The following is a 25,288-nucleotide window of genomic DNA, read 5'->3' as shown; positions in this document are numbered from 1 at the left end:
CAGCGCCCTCTCCAGGGTTATCTGTGCTCTGGCCACTCCACTCCAGGGTTTCATGGGCGTTGCTGCTCAGCCCAGCCCAAGAGAGCGATAAAAATCTGTGGATCACCACAGAGCAGGGACAAAACAGCGCGGGGAGTGCCCTGGCACCAGGGATGTGCCCTCCCAGTGCCACCTATTTCCTGGGAGCAGTGTCCCGTCCCAAGCCCTGAGTGGGACCCAGCTCTGCTGGGATGTGGGAACACTCTGGGGTTATTCGTCCCTATTTCTGTGGCTCCTGGAGGTGTCTGTGGGATGTGGGGGCACTCTGGGGTGGTTTATCCCTGTTTCTGAGGTTCCTGGGGTGTCTCTGGGATGTGGGAACTGTCTCTGTGGCTCCTGGGGTGTCTCTGTGCCCAGCTCTGCTGGGATGTGGGGGCACTTTGGATGGTTTTTCTGTGTTCCTGTGGCTCCCGGGGCTGTCTCTGGTATGTGGGAGCACTTTTGGGAGGTTTCTCCCTTTTTCTGTGGCTCCTGGGCTGTCTCTGGGATGTGATGGGACTTTGGGGTGTTTCCCCCCTGTTTCTGTGCTCCTGGGGTGTCCCTGTGCCCAGGCTCTCCACTGCTGCCACCCTCCACCCTCTGGGGCTGTGCCAGTGCCACCCCCGTGCCAGGCACCCCCCAAATAACCAGGTCACCACTCTGTGCCATCCGTTTCCCGGTTTTAATACCCACAAAGCACAGAGAGGGTTTTTGGGCAGCACGTGCCCACTCCAAGCCTGCAGCAGCAGCTTCTGCTTCCCAGGGAAGTGCAGGATCCCCCCCACCCCCCTGCGTGGGTGCTGAGCTGCAGCACAGCCCGGATGTCCCCGGGAGGGAGAAGGTGGCTGGGGGTGATGCTGGCACCTCAGTGCCACCCCCTGCCCGTGGTGCCCCCCTGGATTTCAGCTCTGCTGTGGCTCTGGGGGACAAAACTCCCGCTGTGCTGCATTTTGGGGCTCCTTTCATGGGACTCTTTAATTTTTTAGCATTTCTTTGTACAGATATCAAACACACAATGGGGCAGACACCCAGCAGCGAGGCTTCACTCCACACCCCGAGCTCCCAGCGCCGTCCCCATCCACACCAGCCCGGGGCTCGGGGCCGTGCTGCCCCCCACCCCGACACTCCCTCACTCCTCGGGGGGCTGAGCCACACCTGGGGGGACACAAGAAGCACCGGGTGAATGCAAAGCCCCACAGGGGGGTCCTGGGGAGGGGTGCCACCACTCACCAGGACGGCAGGCCAGCTGGGGCGGCTCCCATGTGCCATCCTCCCGGCAGCGGATGACGGGCGAGCGGCGCGGGGCGAGGCCGGGCCGGCAGCGGTAGCGGGCGGTGGAGCCGATCTCGTAGCGCTGCCTGGCTTTGCCGAAGGCCAGGGCGTTGCTGAGGGCCGGGGGGGGCCCGCACTGCACTGCAGGGAGGGGTCACATCATTGCATAAACCCCAAAAGGCTGAGGGTGGACTCGCTGCCCCTCTTTGGGCTGGGGGTGGCACGGCTTACCCAGCCCCATCTTGCAGGTGTAGGACAGGTGGTAGTTGCAGGGCACGTCGCTCCACTGGCCCCCGTCGTGCCACACGATGACCACGCAGTTCTCCCCCGAGAGGAAGTAGCTGTCGGGCTGCCCGGGGTGCCAGTTCTCGTAGAGCTGCGGGCACAGGCGGCACGGGGTGCGCGGGGCATCCAGCACACCCCGCCAGGTACCAGGTGGTCCCTTGGAGGGACCCCAAAGCCCGGGTGTGGCTGCCCTGAGGGATCAGCTCCGCTTTGGGAGCCTCAAAGCCCAGCCCCGGGGCTGAACCCCGAGGATGATGAGGTGCCAGGCGGGCCGGTGCCCCCCTCTGAGGGCACACAGGGGTTGGCACCCCACTTACCAAGGGGCTGCCGTCGGACCACTGGAAATCGCCCTCGATGGTGCGGTCGTTCAGGCCGATCCACTGGTACTCCCTGTACTGGTCTGGGGGACACGGGGTGGGTTGGGGACAGGGACACAGCCAGGTGTCACCTGCCGGGGGGGCTGAGCGGCTGCTGGAGGCTGAGTTCAGGGAGATTTGGGAGTGGGAGGTGGGGGTGCCCCTCGCCCTGCAGCGGGAAGGTGCTGGGAGGTTTGGGGACACCCGAAAGGGACATCGGGGAACCCCTTCACCCCCGGGGAGGCGAGACAGGGCCGGCCGGGAGAGGGCGGCAGAGCCTCGGGACCCGCCTGTCCCTGCCTGTCCCGCCTGTCCCCGCCTGTCCCGACCTGTCCCCACCTGTCCCTTCCTGTCCCCGCCTGTCCCGACCTGTCCCTGCCTGTCCCGACCTGTCCCCGCCTGTCCCCGCCTGTCCCCGCCTGTCCCCGCCTGTCCCCGCCTGTCCCCGCCTGTCCCCGCCTGTCCCCGCCTGTCCCCGCCTGTCCCCGCCTGTCCCCGCCTGTCCCCGCCTGTCCCCGCCTGTCCCCGCCTGTCCCCGCCTGTCCCCGCCTGTCCCCGCCTGTCCCCGCCTGTCCCCGCCTGTCCCCGCCTGTCCCCGCCTGTCCCCGCCTGTCCCCGCCTGTCCCCGCCTGTCCCCGCCTGTCCCCGCCTGTCCCCGCCTGTCCCCGCCTGTCCCCGCCTGTCCCCGCCTGTCCCGACCTGTCCCCGCCTGTCCCCACCTGTCCCTGCCTGTTCCCACCTGGCTCTGCCGGTCCCCGCCTGTCCCTGCAAGTCCCCGCCTGTCCCTGCAGGTCCATACCTGACCCTGCCAGTCCTCAACTGGCCCTGCAGGTCCATACCTGTCCCTCCTGGTCCCCACCTCGCCCTGCAGGTCCCCACCTTGCCCTGCCAGTCCCTGCCTGGCCCTGCTGGTTCTCACCCGTCCCTGCAGGTCCCAGTGTCTCCCCGCTGGCCCTCACCTGTGCCCACTTGTCCCCACCTTGTTCTGCTGGTCCTTACCTGGCCCTGCCAGTCCCCACCTGGCCCCACCTGTCCCTACAAGTCCCCATCTGTCTGCATCAGTCTCCACCTGGCTCTACCAGTCCCTTTTCTGGTCCAGCCAGTCCCTGCCTGTCCCTTCGTGTCCCCGCAGCTTCCTGGGAGGTTTCTCCTGCCCCTTCCTCCTCCACCCTCCTGTTCCTTCAGGCCTCCTTGCCCTCTGTCCCCTTCCCACGGCTCTTGTCCCCTGCTCTGCCTCCCTCTGCCTTCCCCCACCCCTCCCAGGCTGATTTCAGGCAGGTTGTGGCTTTGCCTTCAGATTTATGAGCACACACCCACCCCTCCTCTGCTGGTCTGTCCACCCGTCACTGGATTGTGGGATTTTGTTGGAAAAGACCTGCAAGGCCATTGAGTCCAACCTCCCCCAGAGCCAGGGCCACCGCTGTCCCCAAGTGCCACATCCACAGCTCCCTTAAATCCCTTCAGCCATGGGGACTCCCCTGTGCAGTCCCTCCTCCCTCTCCTGGAGGAATTTTCCCAATATCCAATTTTCCCAATATCCAACCTAACCCTCCCCTGGTGCAGCTTCTTCTGGTCCTGTTCCTTTTTCCCTGGGAGCAGAACCCGACCCCCAAGTGACTCCACCCTCCTTTCAGGGAGCTGTAAAATTGAGAAGGTCCCTCCTGAGTCTCCTTTCCTCCAGGCTGAGCCCCCCTGAGCTCCCTCAGCTCCTCCTGGTGTCCCTTCCCCACCTCTGTTCCCTTCTCTGGACACTCTCCAGAGCTGTAGAAAGGTGTGAGCAGAACCCGACCCCCAAGTGACTCCACCCTCCTTTTAGGGAACTCTAAAAAGTGAGAAGGTCCCCCCTGAGCCTCTTTTTCTCCAGGCTGAGCCCCCCTGAGCTCTCTCAGGTTCTCCAGAGTCCCTTCCCCTGCTCTGTCCCCTTCTCAGGACACTCTCCAGCCCCTCAAGGGCTGAACCTCTCTGTTCCCATGACTGTGCATGATCCATCCGTGTTCTCACATGTCCGTGTGTCCGTTCAGCCCTGCAGGGCTGAGCTCTGCCATGCGTCAAACCCACAGCACAGCAGGTCCCTGAAGGGCACGGGGAGGGAGGGAGGGGTGCAGCACCGTCACATACCATTGATGAAGTCCTGCTCCTCGGGGGTCAGGATGGTGGCCAGGTGCCCCCCGTAGTGTCTGCACTGGCTCTCTGCATCCTCCCAGCTCCTCCGGGTGGAGAAGTGCCTGTAGCAGGCGCCCTGGAAGCTGTCCCAGCCGGGGCTGCAGCTCCGCAGGGCTGAGCCCAGCAGGGGACAGAGGAGAGGGTCAGCACGGAGCCCAGCTCGCCCCCAGCTCTGATTGGCCCTGGTTTGTGTCTCGGAGCAGAGCGGGGCCAGGCTGGCCCCAGGGCACTCACGTCTCTCACAGCTGCTGCCTCCGTAGCCGGGCAGGCACAGGCAGGTGAGCTGGGCTCCGTCCTCCACGCAGGTCCCTCCGTTCAGGCAGGGGTTGGGGACACAGCCACCTGCAAGGCACAGCAGCTCCTCAGTGCCCAGCAGCGCCACAGCCTCGTGGGGATTCTCAGCTCAGCCCAAGAAAGGACAGAGAGGATTTCTCCCAGGCTGAGCCTGGGAATCTTAGAGGAAAGAACTCAAACAATTATTATCTCCCTTTCTGTAAGCATTGTTTATAGTTATGGCTCTCCTCAGTGTGCTATTCATAGTCACCAACAGCGTGAGATGTTTCTGGTTTCAGTTAGGTGTTTCTAATTCTGAGCTCACCAATAATGTGAGATGTTTCTAATTTGAGACCAATCACCTTAGCGAGTCACATTAAAAAAGACCCGCTACTCTCATCAAACAGAGCCTTCTGATGCACCTGGAGACTGGAATCTTTCCTTCCATCCCTCAACAGCCTCATCCCTGCAGTGTCCCACAGCAGCTGGCTCCCAGGGCCACCAGCTCTGGGGCAGGGGAAGGTCTCAGGTGCACCAGGACATGCCTGCAGCAATCCCACACCACCCTTCCACCCCTGGCTGTGACCAGCTCAGCAGCCCTGGCCCAGAGCTGGCCAGACCTGGGGATTTGGCCTCCCCTGGAGCAGGGAGATGAGAGCTGGATGCTCTTATCTCCCCTTCACTGGGCTCATTGCCACGCCAGCCCCTGGCCCGCTCCCTCTGCCCAGGCCAGCTCCTGCTTTTCCCTGCAGTTTTTGGGAGGGAAGCACGCAGACCATGAGGCTGTTGGCACATCCCAGCCACGTGTCCTTGGCCTGGCAGCCAGGTGACTGCAGGCCTGTCCCTCTGGTGTCACCTCCAGCCTGGCCAAGGCTGATAACTCAGCCAGCTCTTGCCCACGAGCCCGTTACGGTCATTAATGCCCCCGGAGCACAGCGTGTGCTCCCAGCCCGCCTCAGAGCGTGATGAAGGGCTGCTGCCAGCAAACTCAAAGTCCTTGACCCACTCCAGCTTAATCGTGCCCCATTTTATGGTGCTCAGCTCGTGGAGCTGTGACAAGAGTGATGCTGCCACCCTCGCCCCTGTCCAGGCAGTGTCACCTCCCCACGAGGTGCTGGTGGCTCCCTCGGGGTGTGCAGCTCACGCCCAGCAGAGCGAGGAAGGGATCAGGATGGGGGATCCAGGGCCCTAATGTCACATGGCTGCCTCTTCCTGGGCACCTCTCCTTGCCAAGGCAAAGGCAGCCACCCCACGGGGTCTGGCCGCCCTCCACAGAGCCCCCTTTGTGCCATGGAGCTGGGGGGCAGGGACCCCACACGTGCCCTCTGCTGCAGATTCCCTTGCAGGGAGCGGGATGGGGCAGAGGTGGCAGGGGATTGGCAGCAGGATGGGCACCAGAGCTGGGATCACCCCGGAGGGGCAGAGTGGGGCTGGGGGGTGACACCCACCCACCCACAGCAGCTCGTGTTCCCTCTGCTCACCCCTCTCAGCCCCCGTGGGTGGGGTGGGGGATGTGCTCCGGGGGTTCTGCAGTGATTTTAGGGTGTCTGCTGAGAGCTGCACAGGGCGGGGAGGCCTTGGTGGGGTTCTGCGCCCCGTGACCCACCAGTGTCCCCCAGGTGTCCCCCTGCTCGTGCCATGCAGCGTCCAGCCCTCAGCCCTCCCCCCAGGGCAGCGCAGGGTCAGTCCTGGGGGGCCACACGGAGGGTGCAAAGCAGCCCCAGCCCTGGCAGACCCCCCGGGGGTCCCTCCCACCCCATTCCCGGGGGTGGCAGGGCCGGGGGCGGGGATTAGTTCGTCAGTGGGAGAGGCGCAGGGGAGCAGGCGCAAGGACGAAGGGAAGAGCTCGCCGAGATGCTTGTTCTACAAAGCTTTTAATTCCCTTTATTAGTACCACGGTTAGTCGGAGCAGGGACTGGGGCCGCCTCTTGCTTATCGGGCTTTTTCATGGAAACAGTCATTAAAACACTTCACAGAAGTAGAAGAGATTTAAGTGCATGCAGAGATCAGACCAATTTGTTTGACAAATATGTGCTTCTCCAGACCTGTAACCTTCCCTTACCCAGCTGAGGAGGAGAGAGAGAGAGAGGAGACACGGACAGACAGACAGACAGAGGGAAGCACAGCGTGAAGGAAAGGTGTTGGCTATCTCTAGTGCCACAGAGCGGCCAGGACGGCTGCCCCGAGGGCAAGGGTGGCGCGGCAGGGACCACGGGCCGAGCAGGCGCCCGCCCCGACGCTGGCCCGCTCGGTGGGCAGCACGGGCAGGGGCACGGCCGTGCTGGGGGCTGGCTCCCCCCGCGGGGTCCCGGGCAGCACCACCCCGGGGGTGCCAGGCCGGGCAGAGCTGAGGCCATCCCTGCGGGTCCCACCTGCTTCTCCCGGAACGGCCGCCAGGAAACCCTCCACGGTGGCAACGGAGGGAGCAGGCGGCTCTTCCTCCTCCTCCTCCTCTTCCTCGGAAGCCGCAGCAGGCATCCCTCTGTCCGTGCCCGGCGGTGCATCCTCCCCTCCTGGCAGGGCCGGTGCGCTGCTGCTGCTGCTGCCGGGCAGCTCTGCGAGCCGCGGTGTCACCGCGGGGACAGTGCTCCGCTGCCCGGGGGCGGCGGGCGAGGGGATCCACGCGGCTCCCGACTGCTCGTCCCCCTCGTCCTGCGGCTGCGAGGGCGCGGCAGGCAGCGGGGATGCCGCAGGGCTTTCCACCACGTCCCCGGAGAGCTCGGCGTCCTCCGCGGCAGAAAACGGGGTGCTCGCCCCGCCGGACTTGTGCCCTCGGCGGGGGCTCCCAGCGGCTTCCCGGCTCTCTGTCGAGGTGGCAGAAGGGGCAGCGGTTGGCGGTGTCATTCGGTGCCCAGGTGGCCCAGGGCTGGCAGGGTGGGCCGGCCGCCCCAAGGCGTCCCGCGGACGGGCTGGGCGCTCTGCGGGGGCGGCGGGGCTGGGCGGACGAGGAAAGCCCTCGGGAGGCTCCGTGTCACCTGCTGGGGCACCGGTGGGTCCCTCTGGCTCCGTGGGCTGCCCGGGGTGTCGCGCTCCGCCCGGGCTCTCGGCCGATGCGCTGCCAGGGCCCCCGCCCGGCGCTGCTCCCTGCTCCTCCTCTGCAAAGGGCAAGGCAGAAAGGCAGTGAGCGCCGGGAGCCGGCCCGACCGCAGGGCAGCCGCCAGCAGTGCCCATCCTGCTCGCACCGAGGTGTGCGGGGAGATGGGAGCGGCCCCGAGCCCGTGTGCCACTGTCCCGAGCCCGTGTGCCACTGTCCCCTCCGCGCCGGCACCACTGACTGAGCTCAGCCCCTCGCCACTGCAGCTCGTGTCCCTGCAGCTGCCAGCTCCCTTCTGCAGCCCCTGGCGCTGCTGCAGCTGCTCCAGAGCAGGCCCTGCACGCTGGGACACGCCGATGTCCCCTTGGCCCTGCACAGCCCTACACCAAGACACGGCGCCCCATCCGTGGGGGAAGGACGGGGACAGCTGGGGTGGCCCAGGCACCCTCGGGTGCCTCTGCCCTCTCCTCGTGCCTCCCTTCTGTGGCTGCTCCCTGCGCCCCAGCCCTGGCAGCAGCACAGCAGCTGCTGGACCTTCCAGAGAGGGACAGTCCCCGCTGTCCCCCATCCTCCTCCACAAGGGATGGGATCCCCAGCTTCAAGGGGACACCTGCCTCGGGGCTGGCCAGGGCTCTGGGGGAAGGGGAGGCGAGGTGGGGTGACCTGAGGACACGGAGGGAGCTAGGGGGGGGTGCCGGGCCCCTGGCCCCAGGGTGTCTTCAGGGGACTGGCTCGGCTTGCCCAGGTCAGGGTCCTCAAAGAAAGGGACGGCGTAAATCGCCCCTCGCGACTCGAGCTCCTCGTGCGCTCGGGGCAGCTGCAGCTCCTCCAGCTTTTCTGCCACTGTGACAATCTCCTGGAGGAGATTCTCCTCGGGCTCTTGGCCTTGGTATTTTCCTGCAGCCTCAGGGAAAGAGTTTGTCACTTCTGTGGGCAGAAAGAAAGTGGGATATTACTGCCCTGTCCTGGCTCCGCAGCACTCAGAGATGAGCTCACCCCACAGCAGGCCTGGAGCCTTGGTACCCCTCTAGGGACCCAGGCTCCCCTTCCCCTTCTAGATGGGGTCAGCATGGGGAGGATCAAGCCCTGCCAGGCAGAGCCAACAGCCCCAGCAGGAGCTGTGGGGCTCAGCAGCACGTGGTGGGGCCAGATCCTAAACCCTGCACTCCCCTCCCTGTGGGGATCCTCCTCTGCACCCCATCCCCAACCCGGGGAGGGCAGGCATGCATGGGGGGTTAGTGGGTTACAGGGGTTGTGGAATCACGGCACGGGTCCATCCTGCCTAACCCAGGCTTGCCCTGCTGAGAGATGGGGAAACTGAGGCCCAGAGATGCTCAGCATCCCCGTGCTGTGAGCCCCGTGGCCCTGAGCAGACACACAGAGATGTGGGGTCAGGCAGGAGTGGTGGAGGGACAGCTCTGCTTCCTCCTGTGCCCGTTATCCCTGCCAGCCTCTGTCCTGCCTCACTGCTCACAGACAGCGCCTTGCTGCTCCCCACAGCTCTCCTTCCTGCCCACCATCACCCCAAAGAGCCTGGCAGGCTGTGCCCCACAGCCCAGGGACCCAGGAGTGTCCCCAGGCCTGCAGCCCTGGGGATGAACCCTCCTGGAGCCGTGCCCACGGAGCCCGTGCAGGACAGCCCTGCTCTGCCACAGTAAACTGGCACCAGGGGCTGAGGACATGCAGGGCCACCCTGCTCTGCCACAGCGTGTCAGCATGCACTGCTGGAGCCATGCAGAGCATCCCTGCAGCACTGAGAGCTGTCAGCATACACTGCTGGAGCCATGCAGAGCATCCCTGCAGTACTGAGAGCTGTCAGCATGCACTGCTGGAGCCATGCAGAGCATCCCTGCAGCACTGAGAGCTGTCAGCATGCACTGCTGGAGCCATGCAGAGCATTCCTGTTGTACTGAGAGCTGTCAGCATGCACTGCTGGGACCATGCAGAGCATCCCTGCAGCACTGAGAGCTGTCAGCATGCACTGCTGGGACCATGCAGAGCATCCCTGCTGTACTGAGAGGTATCAGCATGCACTGCTGGAGCCATGCAGAGCATCCCGGCAGCATTGAGACCATGCACAGCTGGGAATGTTGAGTCAGCAGGCACTGCTGGGACCCTCAGAGCCTCCCTGCTGCACTGAGAGCTGTCAGCATGCAGTGTCAGGATCATGCAGAGCATCGAGGTGTCAGCGCGCAGCGTCAGCACCATGCAGGTTATGCCTCCCCTCTCAGGCCTATCGGCATGCAAGGCATCCCTGTCCCAGCCCAGCAGGCTGCACCAAACACCCCTGCCCTGCCCCGACAGCGCAGCACCGGCACCGAGAGCACCCAGGGACCCCGGCGCACCCCCGGGGACACGCACCCCCACCCCGGGGGCTTCCCCAGGCCTCCCACCGCTCCCTGCTCGGCAGCACCGGCGGGCGGGGGGTGCCCCTCTTTACCTCGGAAGCAGTAGGCATCGTATCTGCTCTGGGCGTCGGGGAATCCCGTCTGGTTTCGGAAGAGGAAGATGGTTTTGACGCCGGGCAGAGCCCCTCCGCAGCGCTCGCGGGGGGTGACGATGGGGTAGCGGACGCTGCCGTCGGCCAGCCAGCCGGGGCTGCAGGCGTCCAGCCCCGCGTTCCAGGCTGCGTACAGCTGCCCCGGGCTCGCCAGCTCCGCGCCCAGCGCCCGGCAGCGCTGCGCCGCCTCCTCCAGCGTGAACCTGTCCGGGGCCGTCTCCAGAAAGATCTCCCCTGGGGAGAGAGGAAGGGGAGTCAGAGATGGGATGGGGGGCAAGGGCGGAGGGAGCCCCCTCAGCTGCTCCACTCACTGCGTGAGCCCAGGAGCGGGTGTGGAGATGGAGGCTGAGGTGTGTGCAGGCACACCGGGGGCTGGAGGGCTGCATTCCTGAGTGCTTCCCTGCCTTCCTGAGTGCTTCCCTGACTTCCTGAGTGCTTCCCTGCCTGCATCCCTGTCTGCTTCCCTGAGTGCTTCCTGCATCCCTGTCTGCTTCCCTGCCTGCATCCCTGCATCCCTGTCTGCTTCCCTGCCTGCATCCCTGCCCTCCTGAGTGCTTCTCCTAGTGCTTCCCTGACTTCCTGAGTGCTTCCTGCCTTCCTGAGTGCTTCCCTGCCTGCATCCCTGCACCCCTGTCTGCTTCCCTGCCTGCATCCCTCCATTCCTGCACCCATCCGCCTCGGGGGCTGCAGTCCTGCATCCCTGTGTGCTTCCCTGCCTTCCTGAGTGCTTCCCTGCCTGTATCGCTGCCTTCCTGAATGCTTCCTGCCTCCCTAAGTGCTTCCCTGCCTTCCTGAGTGCTTCCCTGCCTGCATTCCTGCATCCCTGTCTGCTTCCCTGCCTGCATCCTGCCTTCCTGAGTGCCTCCCTGCCCGCCTTCTTCCCTGCATCTCTGCCTGCTTTCCCTGCCTGTATCTCTGCCTTGCTGAGTGCTTCCCTGCCTACATCCCTGCACCCCTGCCTGCATTCCTGCTTCCCTGCCTGCATCCCTGCTTCCCTGAGTGCTTCCTGCATCCCTGTCTGCTTCCCTGCCTGCATCCCTGCATCCCTGTCTGCTTTCCTGCCTGCATCCCTGCCCTCCTGAGTGCTTCCCCGAGTGCTTCCCTGCCTTCCTGAGTGCTTCCCTGCATCCCTGCCTGCTTTGCTGAGTGCTTCCTGCCTTCCTGAGTGCTTCCTGCCTTCCTGAGTGCTTCCTGCCTTCCTGAGTGCTTTCCTGCCTGCATCCCTGCCCTCCTGAGTGTTTCCTTGAGTGCTTCCCTGCATCCCTGTCTGCTTCCCTGAGTGCTTCCTGCCTTCCTGAGTGCTTCCTTGAGTGCTTCCCTGCCTGTATCCCTGCCTGCATCCCTGCTTCCCTCCCTGCCTGCATCCCTGCCTTCCTGAGTGCCTGCCTTCTTCCCTGCATCCCTGCCTACTTCCCTGCCTTCCTGAGTGCTTCCTTGCCTGCCTCCCTGCCTCCCTGCCTCCCTGCCCATGCACAGAAAGCCACAGTGCAGGCACGGCTGGAGCTCTCACGCCACATGGGAATGATCCCTGCCCTTGCCAACAGAGATGCGGGGAACTGAAGCACCTCTGAACGGGGCTGCAGAGGAGCAGGTCCAGGCCCTGCTCTGAGCAATCCACGCGTGGCACATTTCTGAGGGGACCTGCGAGCCCAGCGAGGGGTGGGTGAGGCTTCGCGCTCAGGAGGGCTGGGGACCGCTGCCCCAGGGCACAGCACGTACCAACCCCCCCCAGCTGCACCTCCCTCACCCCTGCCACCTGCCTGGCACCACCAACCCACCCCAGAGCAGCTGCCACCACCCTGGGGAGCCCCAAAGGAGGGACCTGCCACCCCCAGGGACACACAGGCAGGCAGGATCTCATGCAAAGCACGGCACACGCACAGCCAAACCCCAAAGCACCCAACACAGCGTGCTGCAGGTCTGGGGCAGAGCACCGTGGGCACAGCCCAGCCTGGGCACTGCCTGCTGCCAGGGACTGAGCCCCCCACCCCACCAAAGGGAACAGGAATGCTTTAGGAAGCAGCACAGCAGGTCCCCACACCCAAGAGACAACACCTGCAGATTTTTCACTTGGGTTTACAACGGGTTAGGGGGCAAGTTAGCGTGGGAGTAAAAGCAGAGGAGGGCGAGAGGTGGCACCACGGGCACCTGGGAGGTCCTCAGCGTAGCAGTACACATCATACATGTCCTCCGGGTCCACCACTCCATAGTTCCTCACCCCGGGGAAGCCGTTCATGTCTCCGTAACAGGCCTCACGGGGCGTCTGGATGGGGTACCTGGGGCAGGGAAGCACAGGGGAGCTGGTGAGTGGCTGGGGAAGGAGCGGGCGAGGCGCCGGGCACAACGCCCGGGCAGATTTGGTGCCCACCTGACGGTCTGGTCGGCGATCCAGCCGGCGTCGCACTGCTCGTAGCCGCCCAGGTAGGCGGCGTAGAGCTGCTCGGGGGTGGCAATGCTGGCACCGATCCTGGCACAGGCCTCCTGCGCCTCGGCGAAGGTGTAGGCGTAGCGCATGGAGCCCTCCCGGTAGTGGAACACCACCCCTGCGGGCAGACACGGCCGTGGGCAAGTGCCGGCACCCAGAGCATCTCTCTGCATGCCCTGGATGTCTCAAAGCCCTGGCACGGGCTCGGAGACCCTGGCAGGAAGCCAAAGACACCTGGAAATTCCATCTTAATTCATGGAGCAAATCGCCAACCTTATATGAAGAACTACAGGCCACAAAAGTTTAAGTAGGAATCACAGGGTGAAGGGAAAAATTTTGGAGCACTGTACAGGGGGTTTTGTATGTTGTACAGGGGGATTTGAAATTCTGTACATGGGGGTCAGGGGTCCCAAGATGGAGGGATTTGGGCGTGCCCTGTCCTTCTTCTTTCTTCTCCTTGGCATCCATGTTCAGGATGATGTTGGCATGTGTGGATTGGTTCATAGGGAAAGTGCACTTGCCAACAAGGGTGAAAAGTGTTGGAAATTGAAGGTAAATATCTTATATTTATGTAGTATAATGTAGTTATATATGTAGTTTTTACTATAAAAGAGACCCCGTGGGTGGGGGAGAGTGCCCTTGGCTGTCCTGCTGATCAGACCTCGGCTGGACAGACAGAAAAACTTTGTAGATAAGGAACAATAAACTCGACTGAAGACCAAAAGCAAGAGTCCAGACTCCTTCTCCGAAAGCACGGCCTGCCCAGAACCACCTTTTTCCCGTGCTGGGGCAGAGAAAATAACAGCCAACCCCGGCAGGAAAGGGGCTCCACAGCAGCCCCCCAAAATTCCCCCAGGGTGCGGCCGCGGCTCTCTGCACGGCGAGCAGCAGGCAAAACCCTCCCGGGGTTTCTCCTGGGGAAGGCAGTGAGAAAGCTCAAAGAAAGAGAAAAATTCTTGTTTCTGTTTGCTGCTGCTGCTGTTTGGCACGTGCGGAATGTGTTCTGGGGGTTGTTGACCAGAAGGGATTTGTTAATTGGGCTCTGGTGATGGGATTGAGCGGCCAATTAGGTGGAAGCTGTGTCGTGACTGTCAGAAAAAGGTCACGGGTTTTTATTTAGTATTAGTCCAGTATAGTGCAATATAGTTATAATAGCTTATAAAGCAATTAGTTAATAAACTCTGGCTTAATAAAGCAATTATTTAATAAGCAACTGCTTAATAAAGCAATTATTTAATAAACTAATAAACTAATAAACTAATAAACTAATAGTTTATAAAGCAATTATTTAATAAACTCATGCTTAATAAAGCAATTATTTAATAAACTAATAAAATGCTTATAAAGTAATTATTTAATAAACTAATAAACAAATAGCTAATAAAGCAATTATTTAATAAAGAATTGCTTAATAAAACAATTAATTAATGAACTAATAAAAATTGCTTATAAGGCAATTATTTAATAAATTAATAAACTAATAAACTAATAGTTTATAAAGCAATTATTTAATAAACAATTGCTTAATAAAGCAATAATTTAATAAACTAATACACTAATAGCTTATAAAGCAATTATTTAATAAACAACTGCTTAATAAAGCAATAATTTAATAAACTAATACACTAATAGCTTATAAAACAATTATTTAATAAACAACTGCTTAATAAAGCAATTGTTTAATAAACTAATAGCTTATAAAGCAATTTAATAAACTAATAAGCTAATAGTTTATAAAGCAATTATTTAATAAACTCATGCTTAATAAAGCCATTATTTAATAAAAAACTGCTTAATAAAGCCATTATTTAATAAACTAATCGCTTATAAAGCAATTATTTAATAGACTAATAAATGAATAGTTTATAAAGCAATTATTTAATAAACTAATTGCTTAATAAAACAATAAATTAATAAATTAATAAAATTTTATTATAAGGCAATTATTTAATAAACTAATAAACTAATAGTTTATAAAGCAATTATTTAATAAACAACTGCTTAATAAAGAAATTATTTAATAAACTAATAAAAATGCTTATAAAGCAATTATTTAATAAACAACTGCTTAATAAAGCAATAATTTAATAAACTAATACACTAATAGCTTATAAAACAATTATTTAATAAACAACTGCTTAATAAAGCAATTGTTTAATAAACTAATAGCTTATAAAGCAATTTAATAAACTAATAAGCTAATAGTTTATAAAGCAATTATTTAATAAACAATTGCTTAATAAAGCAATAATTTAATAAACTAATACACTAAGTGCTTATAAAGCAATTATTTAATAAACTAATTGCTTAATAAAACAATTAATTAATTATATAATAAAATTTTATTATAAGGCAATTATTTAATAAACTAATAAACTAATAGTTTATAAAGCAATTAATAAACAATTGCTTAATAAAGCAATGATTTAATAAACTAATACACTAATAACTTATAAAGCAATTATTTAATAAACAATTGCTTAATAAAGCAATGATTTAATAAACTAATACACTAATAGCTTATAAAACAATTATTTAATAAACAACTGCTTAATAAAGCAATTGTTTAATAAACTAATAGCTTATAAAGCAATTTAATAAACTAATAAGCTAATAGTTTATAAAGCAATTATTTAATAAACTCATGCTTAATAAAGCCATTATTTAATAAAAAACTGCTTAATAAAGCCATTATTTAATAAACTAATCGCTTATAAAGCAATTATTTAATAGACTAATAAATGAATAGTTTATAAAGCAATTATTTAATAAACTAATAAACTAATAGTTTATAAAGCAATTAGTTAATAAACAATTGCTTAAATAAACTAATAGCTCATAAAGCAATTAGTTAATAAACAATTGCTTAATAAAACAATTATTCAGCCTTCTGAAATCACTCGAGTCACTGCACGTTACTCCCCTGCTGGGGTTCGTCCTGCCACAACACCCAGGTCACCGTGCTGAGCCAGGAGAGGGCCCCGGGCTGCCCCAAGTGCCCCAGGCTGCCCCAAGCCCCCCAGGCTGCCCCAAGCCCCCCAGGCTGCCCCAAGCCCCCCAGGCTGCCCCAAGCCCCCCAGGCTGCCCCAAGCCCCCCAGGCTGCCCCAAGCCCCCCAGGCTGCCCCAAGCCCCCCAGGCTGCCCCAAGCCCCCTCTCCCCACCCCGAGGTACCTTTGACTTTGACGTGCAGGATGTCGTGGCCGTCCTCGATGCCGTGCTGCACGTCGCAGCGGTAGATGCCCGAGTCGTTGGGGCGCAGCTCGGTGAGCAGCAGCGAGGCGTTGCTGTAGCGCTGGTGGAAGATGGGCAGCGAGGCGCGCAGCCGGTAGTCCTCGCTCACCTTCACCCTGTCCCCCCGAGCTACCAGGATCTCCACCTCCCTGCCCTCAGAGATGAAGGTCCACTTGACGCGGGGTGTCCCCAGGACGGCGCGGCGGCCGCCAGTGCCGGCGGTGGGCTGGGGGCCAAGGTAGGTGATGAGGCAGGGGATGGTGATGTCGCCTGCCAGCACGGCCTCGAGGGCTGGGTGCCGCGGGATGGACACCTGCAGAGCCTTGGGGTCCTCTGGGTGGGAGGAGAGAGGAGCTGTGAGCAGGGTGGGCGTGAGGGGCACCCCCAGAACCCCGCTGCAGGCACACGTGGTGCCGAGCTACCTGTGCCATCTCCAGGGCCAAACACCTCCGGGAGCACCGTGGGGACAAAGAGCCAGAGCAGCAGCAGCAGCGGGAGGGCTGGGGCCATGCTCTGCCCTGCAAGGGGAAGCAAAAACCACCAGCTCTGCTCAGAATCCATAAAAACCCCAAAAACCTCCCATCCCTGCAGGAGGGGATGTGAGCAAGGAGATCCCCCAGGTGATGGATGTGGTGGGAAGGGAAGGGAAGGGAAGGGAAGGGAAGCATTTACTTGGCAATTAATACAAAAAATTTGTAATAAAAGTAACTGATCTCATCAACATTTTAGCACATCTTTGAAAGCAGCACTTTAAATATACTGAATTGCTCTCCAAAACAATATAATTTCCTTTTTAAAAGTAAGAAACTAGAGATCCCAGTTAAGAGGGAAGTTCCGGGAAGGAAAGGAAAGGAAAGGAAAGGAAAGGAAAGGAAAGGAAAGGAAAGGAAAGGAAAGGAAAGGAAAGGAAAGGAAAGGAAAGGAAAGGAAAAGGTGCCCTAGCTCACAAGAGGAAGAAGACAACATGAGCAACCAGGAGCACTGGCTGGGAGCCCCTGGGTGCCATCCAGCCCCTCTGACCCTCCCCAGGAGCTGGGTCCCCTGGGGACAGCAGAGTCCAGCCTGGCCTGGACAGCACAGATGGTCCCAGCCCGAGCGCTGGGCATGGAGGCGATGCCAGGGCCGTGTGCCCGTGGTGCCACCGTGAGAAACCTCAGCGGGTGTTTGGTCAGGAAGGAGGTGCTGAGGGAGGTCAGGGAGCAGGCAGGGCACACGTGTGTGCTCGTGCTGCTGCACGCTGCAGGCGTGCACACGCGTGTGCGTGTTTTTGTGCACGTGTGCCCTGCCAGGGGTGGCTCCTGGAGGGAGCTGAGGTCAGCGAGCAGGGGGGGACAGCCCAGAGCACACAAAGCCCGGGGCAGAGGGGGAGGGAAGGAGCAGGACGGCTTCTTTGCCATGCAGCTCACGCCGGAGCCTCCCCGTGCGCGGGCTGGGAAATCCAGGCTGCCCAAAGCAGCCATTATGTCCCCTGCCTCTCCCAGGCTGCCTGGCACAAAGGGCTCTCACCGCTGGGCTGGGGACCTGTGCTGAAAGGAGAGCCCTGTGGCCAGCACTGCCATCACCCAGCCCTCTCTGGGGAGCAGCACAGGGGGTGACAGGCACGTCACGGGGGGCTCTGGGTGTCCTTGCTGAAAGGAGAGCCCTGTGGCCAGCACTGCCATCACCCAGCCCTCTCTGGGGAGCAGCACAGGGGGTGACAGGCACGTCATGGGGGGCTCTGGGTGTCCTTGCAGTCTTGCTGCCTTTGCAGCCATCCAGAGAGGAGGCTGATGTTGGGAATGTGGGGACATGTCCCTGCCAGGTGCACTGCTCCAGTGTTCCCTGACCCCTCTGCAGAGGCTCCTTGGGGCTCCTCAGCCTCCCGTGCCAGGCATGCATCGTGCTATTGCCTGGAAAAAGAGCAGCTGGGACTCGGAGCAGATCTGTAATTTATGAGCTCTTTGCACTGTATTGATTTCAGCAGCCACAGGAGCAGCTTAGGCCACGTCCAGGCGCTGGCTGCAGGCACAGCCTGGCAGGAATCTCAGGGCCTGCTGCCCTGGTCACCTGTGTCCCTCCTCAAGCTGTGTTCCCAAAGCATGCCCAGGGCACCACTGCACAGGGGAGAGGGTGTGAATGCAGCCCTGGGCACCACACACTGTGCATGCACACCCCAGCAGCAGTTACCATGCATGGGCAGCCCCTGGCACCACAGATGTACAACCCTGGCAGCACACACCAGGGATGTACAGCCCCTGGAGCCATGGTCATACAGCCCTGGCACCATGCACCATGAATATACAGCCCCTGGAGCCATGGATGTACATCCCTGGCACCATGTACATCCCTGGCAGCACATACCATGGGTACACAGTCCCTGGAGCCATGGATGTACATCCCTGGCACCATGTACATCCCTGGCAGCACATACCATGGGTACACAGTCCCTGGAGCCATGGATGTACATCCCTGGCACCATGTACATCCCTGGCAGCACATACCATGGGTACACAGTCCCTGGAGCCATGGATGTACATCCCTGGCACCAAACACACGATGGACACACAGCCTCTGGAGCCATGGATGTACATCCCTGGCACCATGTACATCCCTGGCAGCACATACCATGGGTACACAGTCCCTGGAGCCATGGATGTACATCCCTGGCACCATGTACATCCCTGGCAGCACATACCATGGGTACACAGTCCCTGGAGCCATGGATGTACATCCCTGGCACCATGTACATCCCTGGCAGCACATACCATGGGTACACAGTCCCTGGAGCCATGGATGTACATCCCTGGCACCATGTACATCCCTGGCAGCACATACCATGGGTACACAGTCCCTGGAGCCATGGATGTACATCCCTGGCACCATGTACATCCCTGGCAGCACATACCATGGGTACACAGTCCCTGGAGCCATGGATGTACATCCCTGGCACCATGTACATCCCTGGCAGCACATACCATGGGTACACAGTCCCTGGAGCCATGGATGTACATCCCTGGCACCATGTACATCCCTGGCAGCACATACCATGGGTACACAGTCCCTGGAGCCATGGATGTACATCCCTGGCACCATGTACATCCCTGGCAGCACATACCATGGGTACACAGTCCCTGGAGCCATGGATGTACATCCCTGGCACCATGTACATCCCTGGCAGCACATACCATGGGTACACAGTCCCTGGAGCCATGGATGTACATCCCTGGCACCATGTACATCCCTGGCAGCACATACCATGGGTACACAGTCCCTGGAGCCATGGATGTACATCCCTGGCACCATGTACATCCCTGGCAGCACATACCATGGGTACACAGTCCCTGGAGCCATGGATGTACATCCCTGGCACCATGTACATCCCTGGCAGCACATACCATGGGTACACAGTCCCTGGAGCCATGGATGTACATCCCTGGCACCATGTACATCCCTGGCAGCACATACCATGGGTACACAGTCCCTGGAGCCATGGATGTACATCCCTGGCACCATGTACATCCCTGGCAGCACATACCATGGGTACACAGTCCCTGGAGCCATGGATGTACATCCCTGGCACCATGTACATCCCTGGCAGCACATACCATGGGTACACAGTCCCTGGAGCCATGGATGTACATCCCTGGCACCATGTACATCCCTGGCAGCACATACCATGGGTACACAGTCCCTGGAGCCATGGATGTACATCCCTGGCACCATGTACATCCCTGGCAGCACATACCATGGGTACACAGTCCCTGGAGCCATGGATGTACATCCCTGGCACCATGTACATCCCTGGCAGCACATACCATGGGTACACAGTCCCTGGAGCCATGGATGTACATCCCTGGCACCATGTACATCCCTGGCAGCACATACCATGGGTACACAGTCCCTGGAGCCATGGATGTACATCCCTGGCACCATGTACATCCCTGGCAGCACATACCATGGGTACACAGTCCCTGGAGCCATGGATGTACATCCCTGGCACCATGTACATCCCTGGCAGCACATACCATGGGTACACAGTCCCTGGAGCCATGGATGTACATCCCTGGCACCATGTACATCCCTGGCAGCACATACCATGGGTACACAGTCCCTGGAGCCATGGATGTACATCCCTGGCACCATGTACATCCCTGGCAGCACATACCATGGGTACACAGTCCCTGGAGCCATGGATGTACATCCCTGGCACCATGTACATCCCTGGCAGCACATACCATGGGTACACAGTCCCTGGAGCCATGGATGTACATCCCTGGCACCATGTACATCCCTGGCAGCACATACCATGGGTACACAGTCCCTGGAGCCATGGATGTACATCCCTGGCACCATGTACATCCCTGGCAGCACATACCATGGGTACACAGTCCCTGGAGCCATGGATGTACATCCCTGGCACCATGTACATCCCTGGCAGCACATACCATGGGTACACAGTCCCTGGAGCCATGGATGTACATCCCTGGCACCATGTACATCCCTGGCAGCACATACCATGGGTACACAGTCCCTGGAGCCATGGATGTACATCCCTGGCACCATGTACATCCCTGGCAGCACATACCATGGGTACACAGTCCCTGGAGCCATGGATGTACATCCCTGGCACCATGTACATCCCTGGCAGCACATACCATGGGTACACAGTCCCTGGAGCCATGGATGTACATCCCTGGCACCATGTACATCCCTGGCAGCACATACCATGGGTACACAGTCCCTGGAGCCATGGATGTACAGCCCTGGCATTCACACCAGGGATGTGCAGCCCCTGAAACCATGGTCATAGAGCCCTGGCACCACACACCATGGATGGGCAGCACGTGGAGCCATGGATGTACAACCCTGGCATTCACACCAGGGATGTGCAGCCCCTGAAACCATGGTCATAGAGCCCTGGCACCACACACCATGGATGGGCAGCACGTGGAGCCATGGATGTACAACCCTGGCATTCCACACCAGGGATGTGCAGCCCCTGGAGCCATAGACACACAGCCCCTGGCAGGTCACACCATGGGTGCACAGTCCCTGGAACCCTGGCACCACACACCGTGGACACACAGCCCCTGGAGCCATGGATGTACATCCCTGGCACCAAACACCAGGGGTACACAGTCCCTGGAGCCATGGATGTAGATCTCTGGCAGCACACACCATGGATTTGCAGCCTCTGGATCCATGGATGTACATCCCTGGCACCAAACACCAGGGGTACACAGTCCCTGGAGCCACGGATGTGCATCCCTGGCACCATGTACATCCCTGGCACCACATACCATGGGTGTACAGCCCACAGCACAGGGCACTATGCACGCACAGCTCCTAACACCAACGCAAAGCCCCTGGCACCACACCCCATGGGCACTGACCATCCAGGGCAGACCACAGACGTCCCCTTCCCAGCAGGAGCAGCCAGAGCTGGATTGCCCAGGAGCTGCCCAGTGGTGCCAGGGCCAAGCCAGGAGCTTTCTGTGCTCCAGACAGATATTTTGAATGCAGCCCCATGGTTCTGGAGCGAGGGACAAAACCCTCCTGCGTGGCAGCCGTGGCCAGGCTCCAGCACGGGGGCTGGTGCCACCCCCTGGGCAGCCAAGCGAGGAAGGCTTTTGTCACTGGCACCTTTTCTTCCCGTCCCCAAGGCGCCGTGGTGGCGCGGACAGCAGCCCTGAAGTGCCGGGGAGGAAATCCAAGAGATAAAATTCCACAGGAATTGGGCAAGCTGGAGTGTCTGCTCTCCTCCTGTGCCCATTCCATTCCTGGCGCTGGGAATGGGGTGTGGAAAGGGTTAAAGGCAGTTTCGCCCTGCCCGTGGGTGATGGCCCCAGCGCCTGGAGTCCCATGGTGACCACAGACTCTCAGACGTCAGGTTTGGGGTTTGGGGTTGGATTTCTGCAGGTTTGGGGTTGGATTTTTGCACTGGGTATTTTTTCTGTTTGCCACAAATGGAAAATCTTTCAACCCACAAGTTCTGAGGGAAAAGCTGAGAGCAGGACAAGGGAAGAGCAGCCAAAAATGTTGAATAATTATCATGGCAGCAACTCATGAGGCTCAACTGTCCCAGAGACCTCAGAGCTGAGGAGCTGCCGGGATCAGCCAGACACACAGGCACGCACGTGGCAGGGCCAGCTAACCTCCATTTCTGTGGGAAACCAGGTGGAAAATGGAGCTGAAATCTATTTTGGGACAGCGCTGCTCTTCCTTTCTCCCCTGAGCTCGGCCCTGCTTTCCGAGCCGGCTCCTTGAGCGCGGCACCTGCAGGATCTGGGGCTGCAGCACCTGCTGCAGGGCTCGGCACAGGAGCTGCTGAGAGTGGATGTCCCTTTTCATCTCCGGAGGGGTTTTTCTTCTGTCCCCTCCACGTGATGGTGGCTCACGCCGCTCCCAAGGTGCCCTGGCAGCCCGCAGCGAGCCGGAGGAGGAGGGAGCGGAGCCGTGGCTTTCCAGGGATGCTCAGCTGCAGAATGAGTCAGCAGCCTCCGGCACAGCCTGGCCCCGCTCCAGCAAAGGGCTCCGGACCCGCCGCTGCCGCCCGGGAACGGGAACAGGACCGGGAATGGGAACGGGACCGGGAACGGGACCGGGGCGGACCCGCAGCTCCGGCCGCCGTTCGCTCGTGGCTGCGCCGTGTCCGCCCCCCCGGTGCCACAAACCAGCGCTGCCTCCAGGGCCCGTCCCCACCCCCGCGGCCAGCCGGGGGTCCCCGGTGCGAGCGGGGCCGTGCCAGGCACATGCCAGCCCCGGGATGCGCGGGGAGCGCTCCTGGCAGCGGAGCTGGCGCGGCTCAAAGGCCGGAAGCAGGTGGGGGGAAGGAGGGGGGTTCCTGCAGCTGCCAGGACCCCGAGCCCCCCGAACGGGGAGAAAGGGGCTCCTTGTTGCAGGGGGAGAGGGCGGGGAGGGTCCCTGGGGGGATTCAGCCCCGCACGGAGGGGCGGGGGGCGAGCGGAGCCCGCGGGAGCCGCCAGGGATGCGCCAGCACGTGTAGCCCCGGGTAAGTGTGTCACACGCACACGTGAAAGGTTTGCACACCCACCCCCGCCTCCCCGGGCTCTGGTGGGAAACTGAGGCACGAGGGGGGAGTGCCTGATTTCAGCAGTGCAGCTCAGCTGGGAGCCAGACTCGCATCTCCCCCCTCCCAGCACAACCTCACCCCGTCTCCCAGTTTCCCCAGTCTGAAGCCATTCCCTGAAAAGCAGCCCTAAAATCCCCTGCTCAGCCTCTCCCTGCCGTGCCTGAGCCCAGAAGCTGCAAAAGGCTCCAAGCTGGGTACAGAGAGGTTTCTCCCACCCCGCGGGCGGCCAAAAGGAAGAGCAACAGGTTCTGGGTTGGGCTGAGAGAGGAGAAGCCGGCGTGCCAGGAGCAGAGGTCCCTGGCGGGGATGCTCAAGGGCAGCCCCTTCGTCCTGCGACGAAATGCTCCGGCTGCGGGAGGGGAAGAGGGCTGCAGGACAATTCCCTCTCCCCGGGACACCCCCGGCGGGTCTGGGCTTCTCAGGGGGGCTGATCGGTTGGAAAAAGCCGTAAAAATCCTGAAACGTTTTCTCCCAGCCCCTCCTGCCTCCCCCGCTGGGACACCAGCAGAGAGAGCTGGGGAGGACAGGGAGAACCATCCCAAATTTTGGGCTCGCTCCCAGCCCCCCCCGGACCTAGCAGCTTTGCCCCTGAGCCCAGCCCACCCCCACGGGGAGCAGCGGCACGGCCGGGAAGGAGCGGGGGGAGCCGGATCCCTGCCCGGCTCCGTGCCTCAGTTTCCCTTCGCACTGCTGCCCTGACTGCAGCCTCCTTGGGACAAGGAGCAGAGGCTCTGCAGGGCAAACAGAACACGCCAGCCCCATCCGGGATCCTGGCCCCTTTCCCAAAATGAGGCAGCAGCTGCTGAAAGTGCCCGGAAAATGCCCTTTCTGCCCAAAACCTCGGAGCCCCGCTGCTGGAGGTGCCGCGGGCCGGGCTGGGCTCCGGGCTGGGCTCCGGGCTGAGCTCCGGGCTGGGCTCCAAGCTGCAGCAGCCGGGCAGCCCCAAAGTCCTTTCTCCTTCCAACTTGGCAGGAGCCCCCCCCCAGCCCCCGCTGTGCCTTTAGCAAAGCTCGCAGCGCGGTGCTGCCCTCGGGGAGGGGTCGGTGACAAGGACAAAGCTCCCCGAGCATCCCCAGCTGCAGGGCAGCACGGTGCCCTGTGCCCCCCGCGGGCAAAAACCCCAAAAAACCTCCGGGCACCGCCAGCTCAGGTCTCGTTTTGCTTTGTGCGGGGGTGAGAGGCGAGACCGGGATGAAAAGCGCAGATCCCGGGGACACCGCAGATCCCGGGGACCCCCGGGAGCGGGGCAGCGGCGCTCCCGCAGCTCACCTGGCTCCGTGCGTGGCCGCAGCACCGGCGGGGGCTGCCCCGGCCCGGGGCACCGGCGTGGGGCTGGGCTGCGGCTCCTCCGGGGCAGCGCGGGCAGCAGGTTGGCAGCAGGGCTGGGAAGGAGCTGCACCAGGCATAAGTGCAGGCGCCGAGAAAAGAGCCTTCTGTGTGTGTGTCCGTGTCCTCCACTCTGCTTTTTTTTTTTCTTCTCCCTTCCCCTTTCCCTCCTCCTTTTATATTTATTCCTTCCCCTAATTAAGAAGGAAAAAAAAAAAGATACTACCGTGGTGTTGGCAGGCTCCTCGTCCCTCCCCGTCCCTCCCTCCTGGCAGCTGGCAAAGCCCGCACGAGAGGAGGATGCTCAGCCCGGGCACGGTGTTAACCCAATGCAGCAGAAGTGGGGGAGCAGAGGATGGGGGTGTCCCCCCCCCCGCCCCCAGACCCGCCATGGCACGGGAATGCCCTTGGAGTTGTCATTCCTGGGGTTTGGCAGCTTCAGCTGGACGGGGGCGGGGGTCCCGCTAGCCAGCAAGGGTTTTGTCATGTAAAAGCCCTTTCGCTGCGGGGCCGAGGTGGGTGAGGAGCCCAGGGGCTTTGCCAGCCCCGCAAGGGTGGTGGGAGCAGCCAGAGCCAAGCTCCCAGCACCGCACTCACAGCCAAGTCCCGTCCGTGCCTCAGTTTACCCACCTGCATCTGCGTCAGGGCCGGGATAATTTATGCATCTTTAGGCTGCAGTGCCTAAAATCCTCCTTCCTGCAGGGATGTTGGGGACCTGGGCACCAGTGGGCAGCTGGCACACCCCGTTTGCAGACTCAAGCCCCTTGGCAGAAGGGCAGCACCCAGCAGCTGGCATCAGGGATTTTTTTAAGCAGATCTCGCTGAAACTTTCCCTGGCACGGAGCATTCCCTGCCCGGGGGGGCGGCGCGGAGCCTGCCAGGGAATTGCTCGGGTGAGTTTGCAGAAAGCCACAGCTCCTGAGCAGAATTAATCATTTGTCGCCCTGGGAAATAATTGCAGGCGGCAGAGGCGGTCTCGGCAGCGCGGCAGATCGGGGGGAGGGACCAGTGGGGGATGCTCGGACACTCATACCTCGGGGATGGACACACCGTGGGGCTGGACACTCACACCTCGGGGATGGACATTCACACTCACACCACAGGGATGGACACACCGTGGGGCTGGACACTCACACCTCGGGGATGGACACACCGTGGGGCTGGACACTCACACCTCGGGGATGGACACACCGTGGGGCTGGACACTCACACCCAGGGCTGGACACTCACACCTCGGGGATGGACACACCGTGGGGCTGGACACTCACACCACGGGGATGGACACACCGTGGGGCTGGACATTCACACCCAGGGCTGGACACTCACACCACA

The 25,288-nt window shown here is 59.5% G+C and overlaps 1 protein-coding gene across 3 annotated transcripts; it reads right to left on the bottom strand.

Moving 5' to 3' along the window:
* Positions 1–686: 686 nt before the first annotated feature.
* Positions 687–24,607, bottom strand: BCAN (brevican). 3 transcript variants are annotated; one of them, XM_039702150.1, is made up of 16 exons: positions 24,587–24,607; positions 23,900–24,023; positions 15,981–16,076; positions 15,499–15,891; positions 12,270–12,444; positions 12,050–12,177; positions 9,842–10,135; positions 8,065–8,328; positions 7,343–7,462; positions 6,740–7,171; positions 4,329–4,436; positions 4,050–4,208; positions 1,893–1,975; positions 1,522–1,666; positions 1,249–1,431; positions 687–1,173 (listed from the first exon to the last, which is right to left on the bottom strand). In XM_039702150.1, exons 1-16 carry the CDS (start codon positions 24,590–24,592, stop codon positions 1,148–1,150), a joined length of 2,736 nt encoding a protein of 911 aa, XP_039558084.1. In that variant the 5' UTR covers positions 24,593–24,607; the 3' UTR covers positions 687–1,147. The 3 variants fall into 3 exon arrangements, with proteins under 3 accessions (XP_039558084.1, XP_039558085.1, XP_039558086.1); XM_039702151.1 differs by having other exon boundaries at positions 8,143–8,328; XM_039702152.1 differs by lacking the exon at positions 8,065–8,328.
* Between the last annotated feature and the right edge of the window lie 681 nt (positions 24,608–25,288).

Source organism: Passer montanus, unplaced genomic scaffold, assembly GCF_014805655.1.
Source record: "Passer montanus isolate IOZ18808 unplaced genomic scaffold, ASM1480565v1 scaffold154, whole genome shotgun sequence".
NCBI classification, from domain to species: Eukaryota; Metazoa; Chordata; class Aves; order Passeriformes; family Passeridae; genus Passer; species Passer montanus.
The sequence above is the reverse complement of the archived record's forward strand: the minus strand, read 5'-3'. Positions and strand labels throughout refer to the sequence as shown.

Coding starts and splice junctions, on each gene's coding strand:
- BCAN (XM_039702150.1), bottom strand. Junction 16,077..23,899: donor GCGGCCACGCACGGAGCCAG/GTGAGCTGCGGG, acceptor TTCCCCTTGCAG/GGCAGAGCATGGCCCCAGCC. Junction 15,892..15,980: donor TGGCCCTGGAGATGGCACAG/GTAGCTCGGCAC, acceptor CCTCCCACCCAG/AGGACCCCAAGGCTCTGCAG.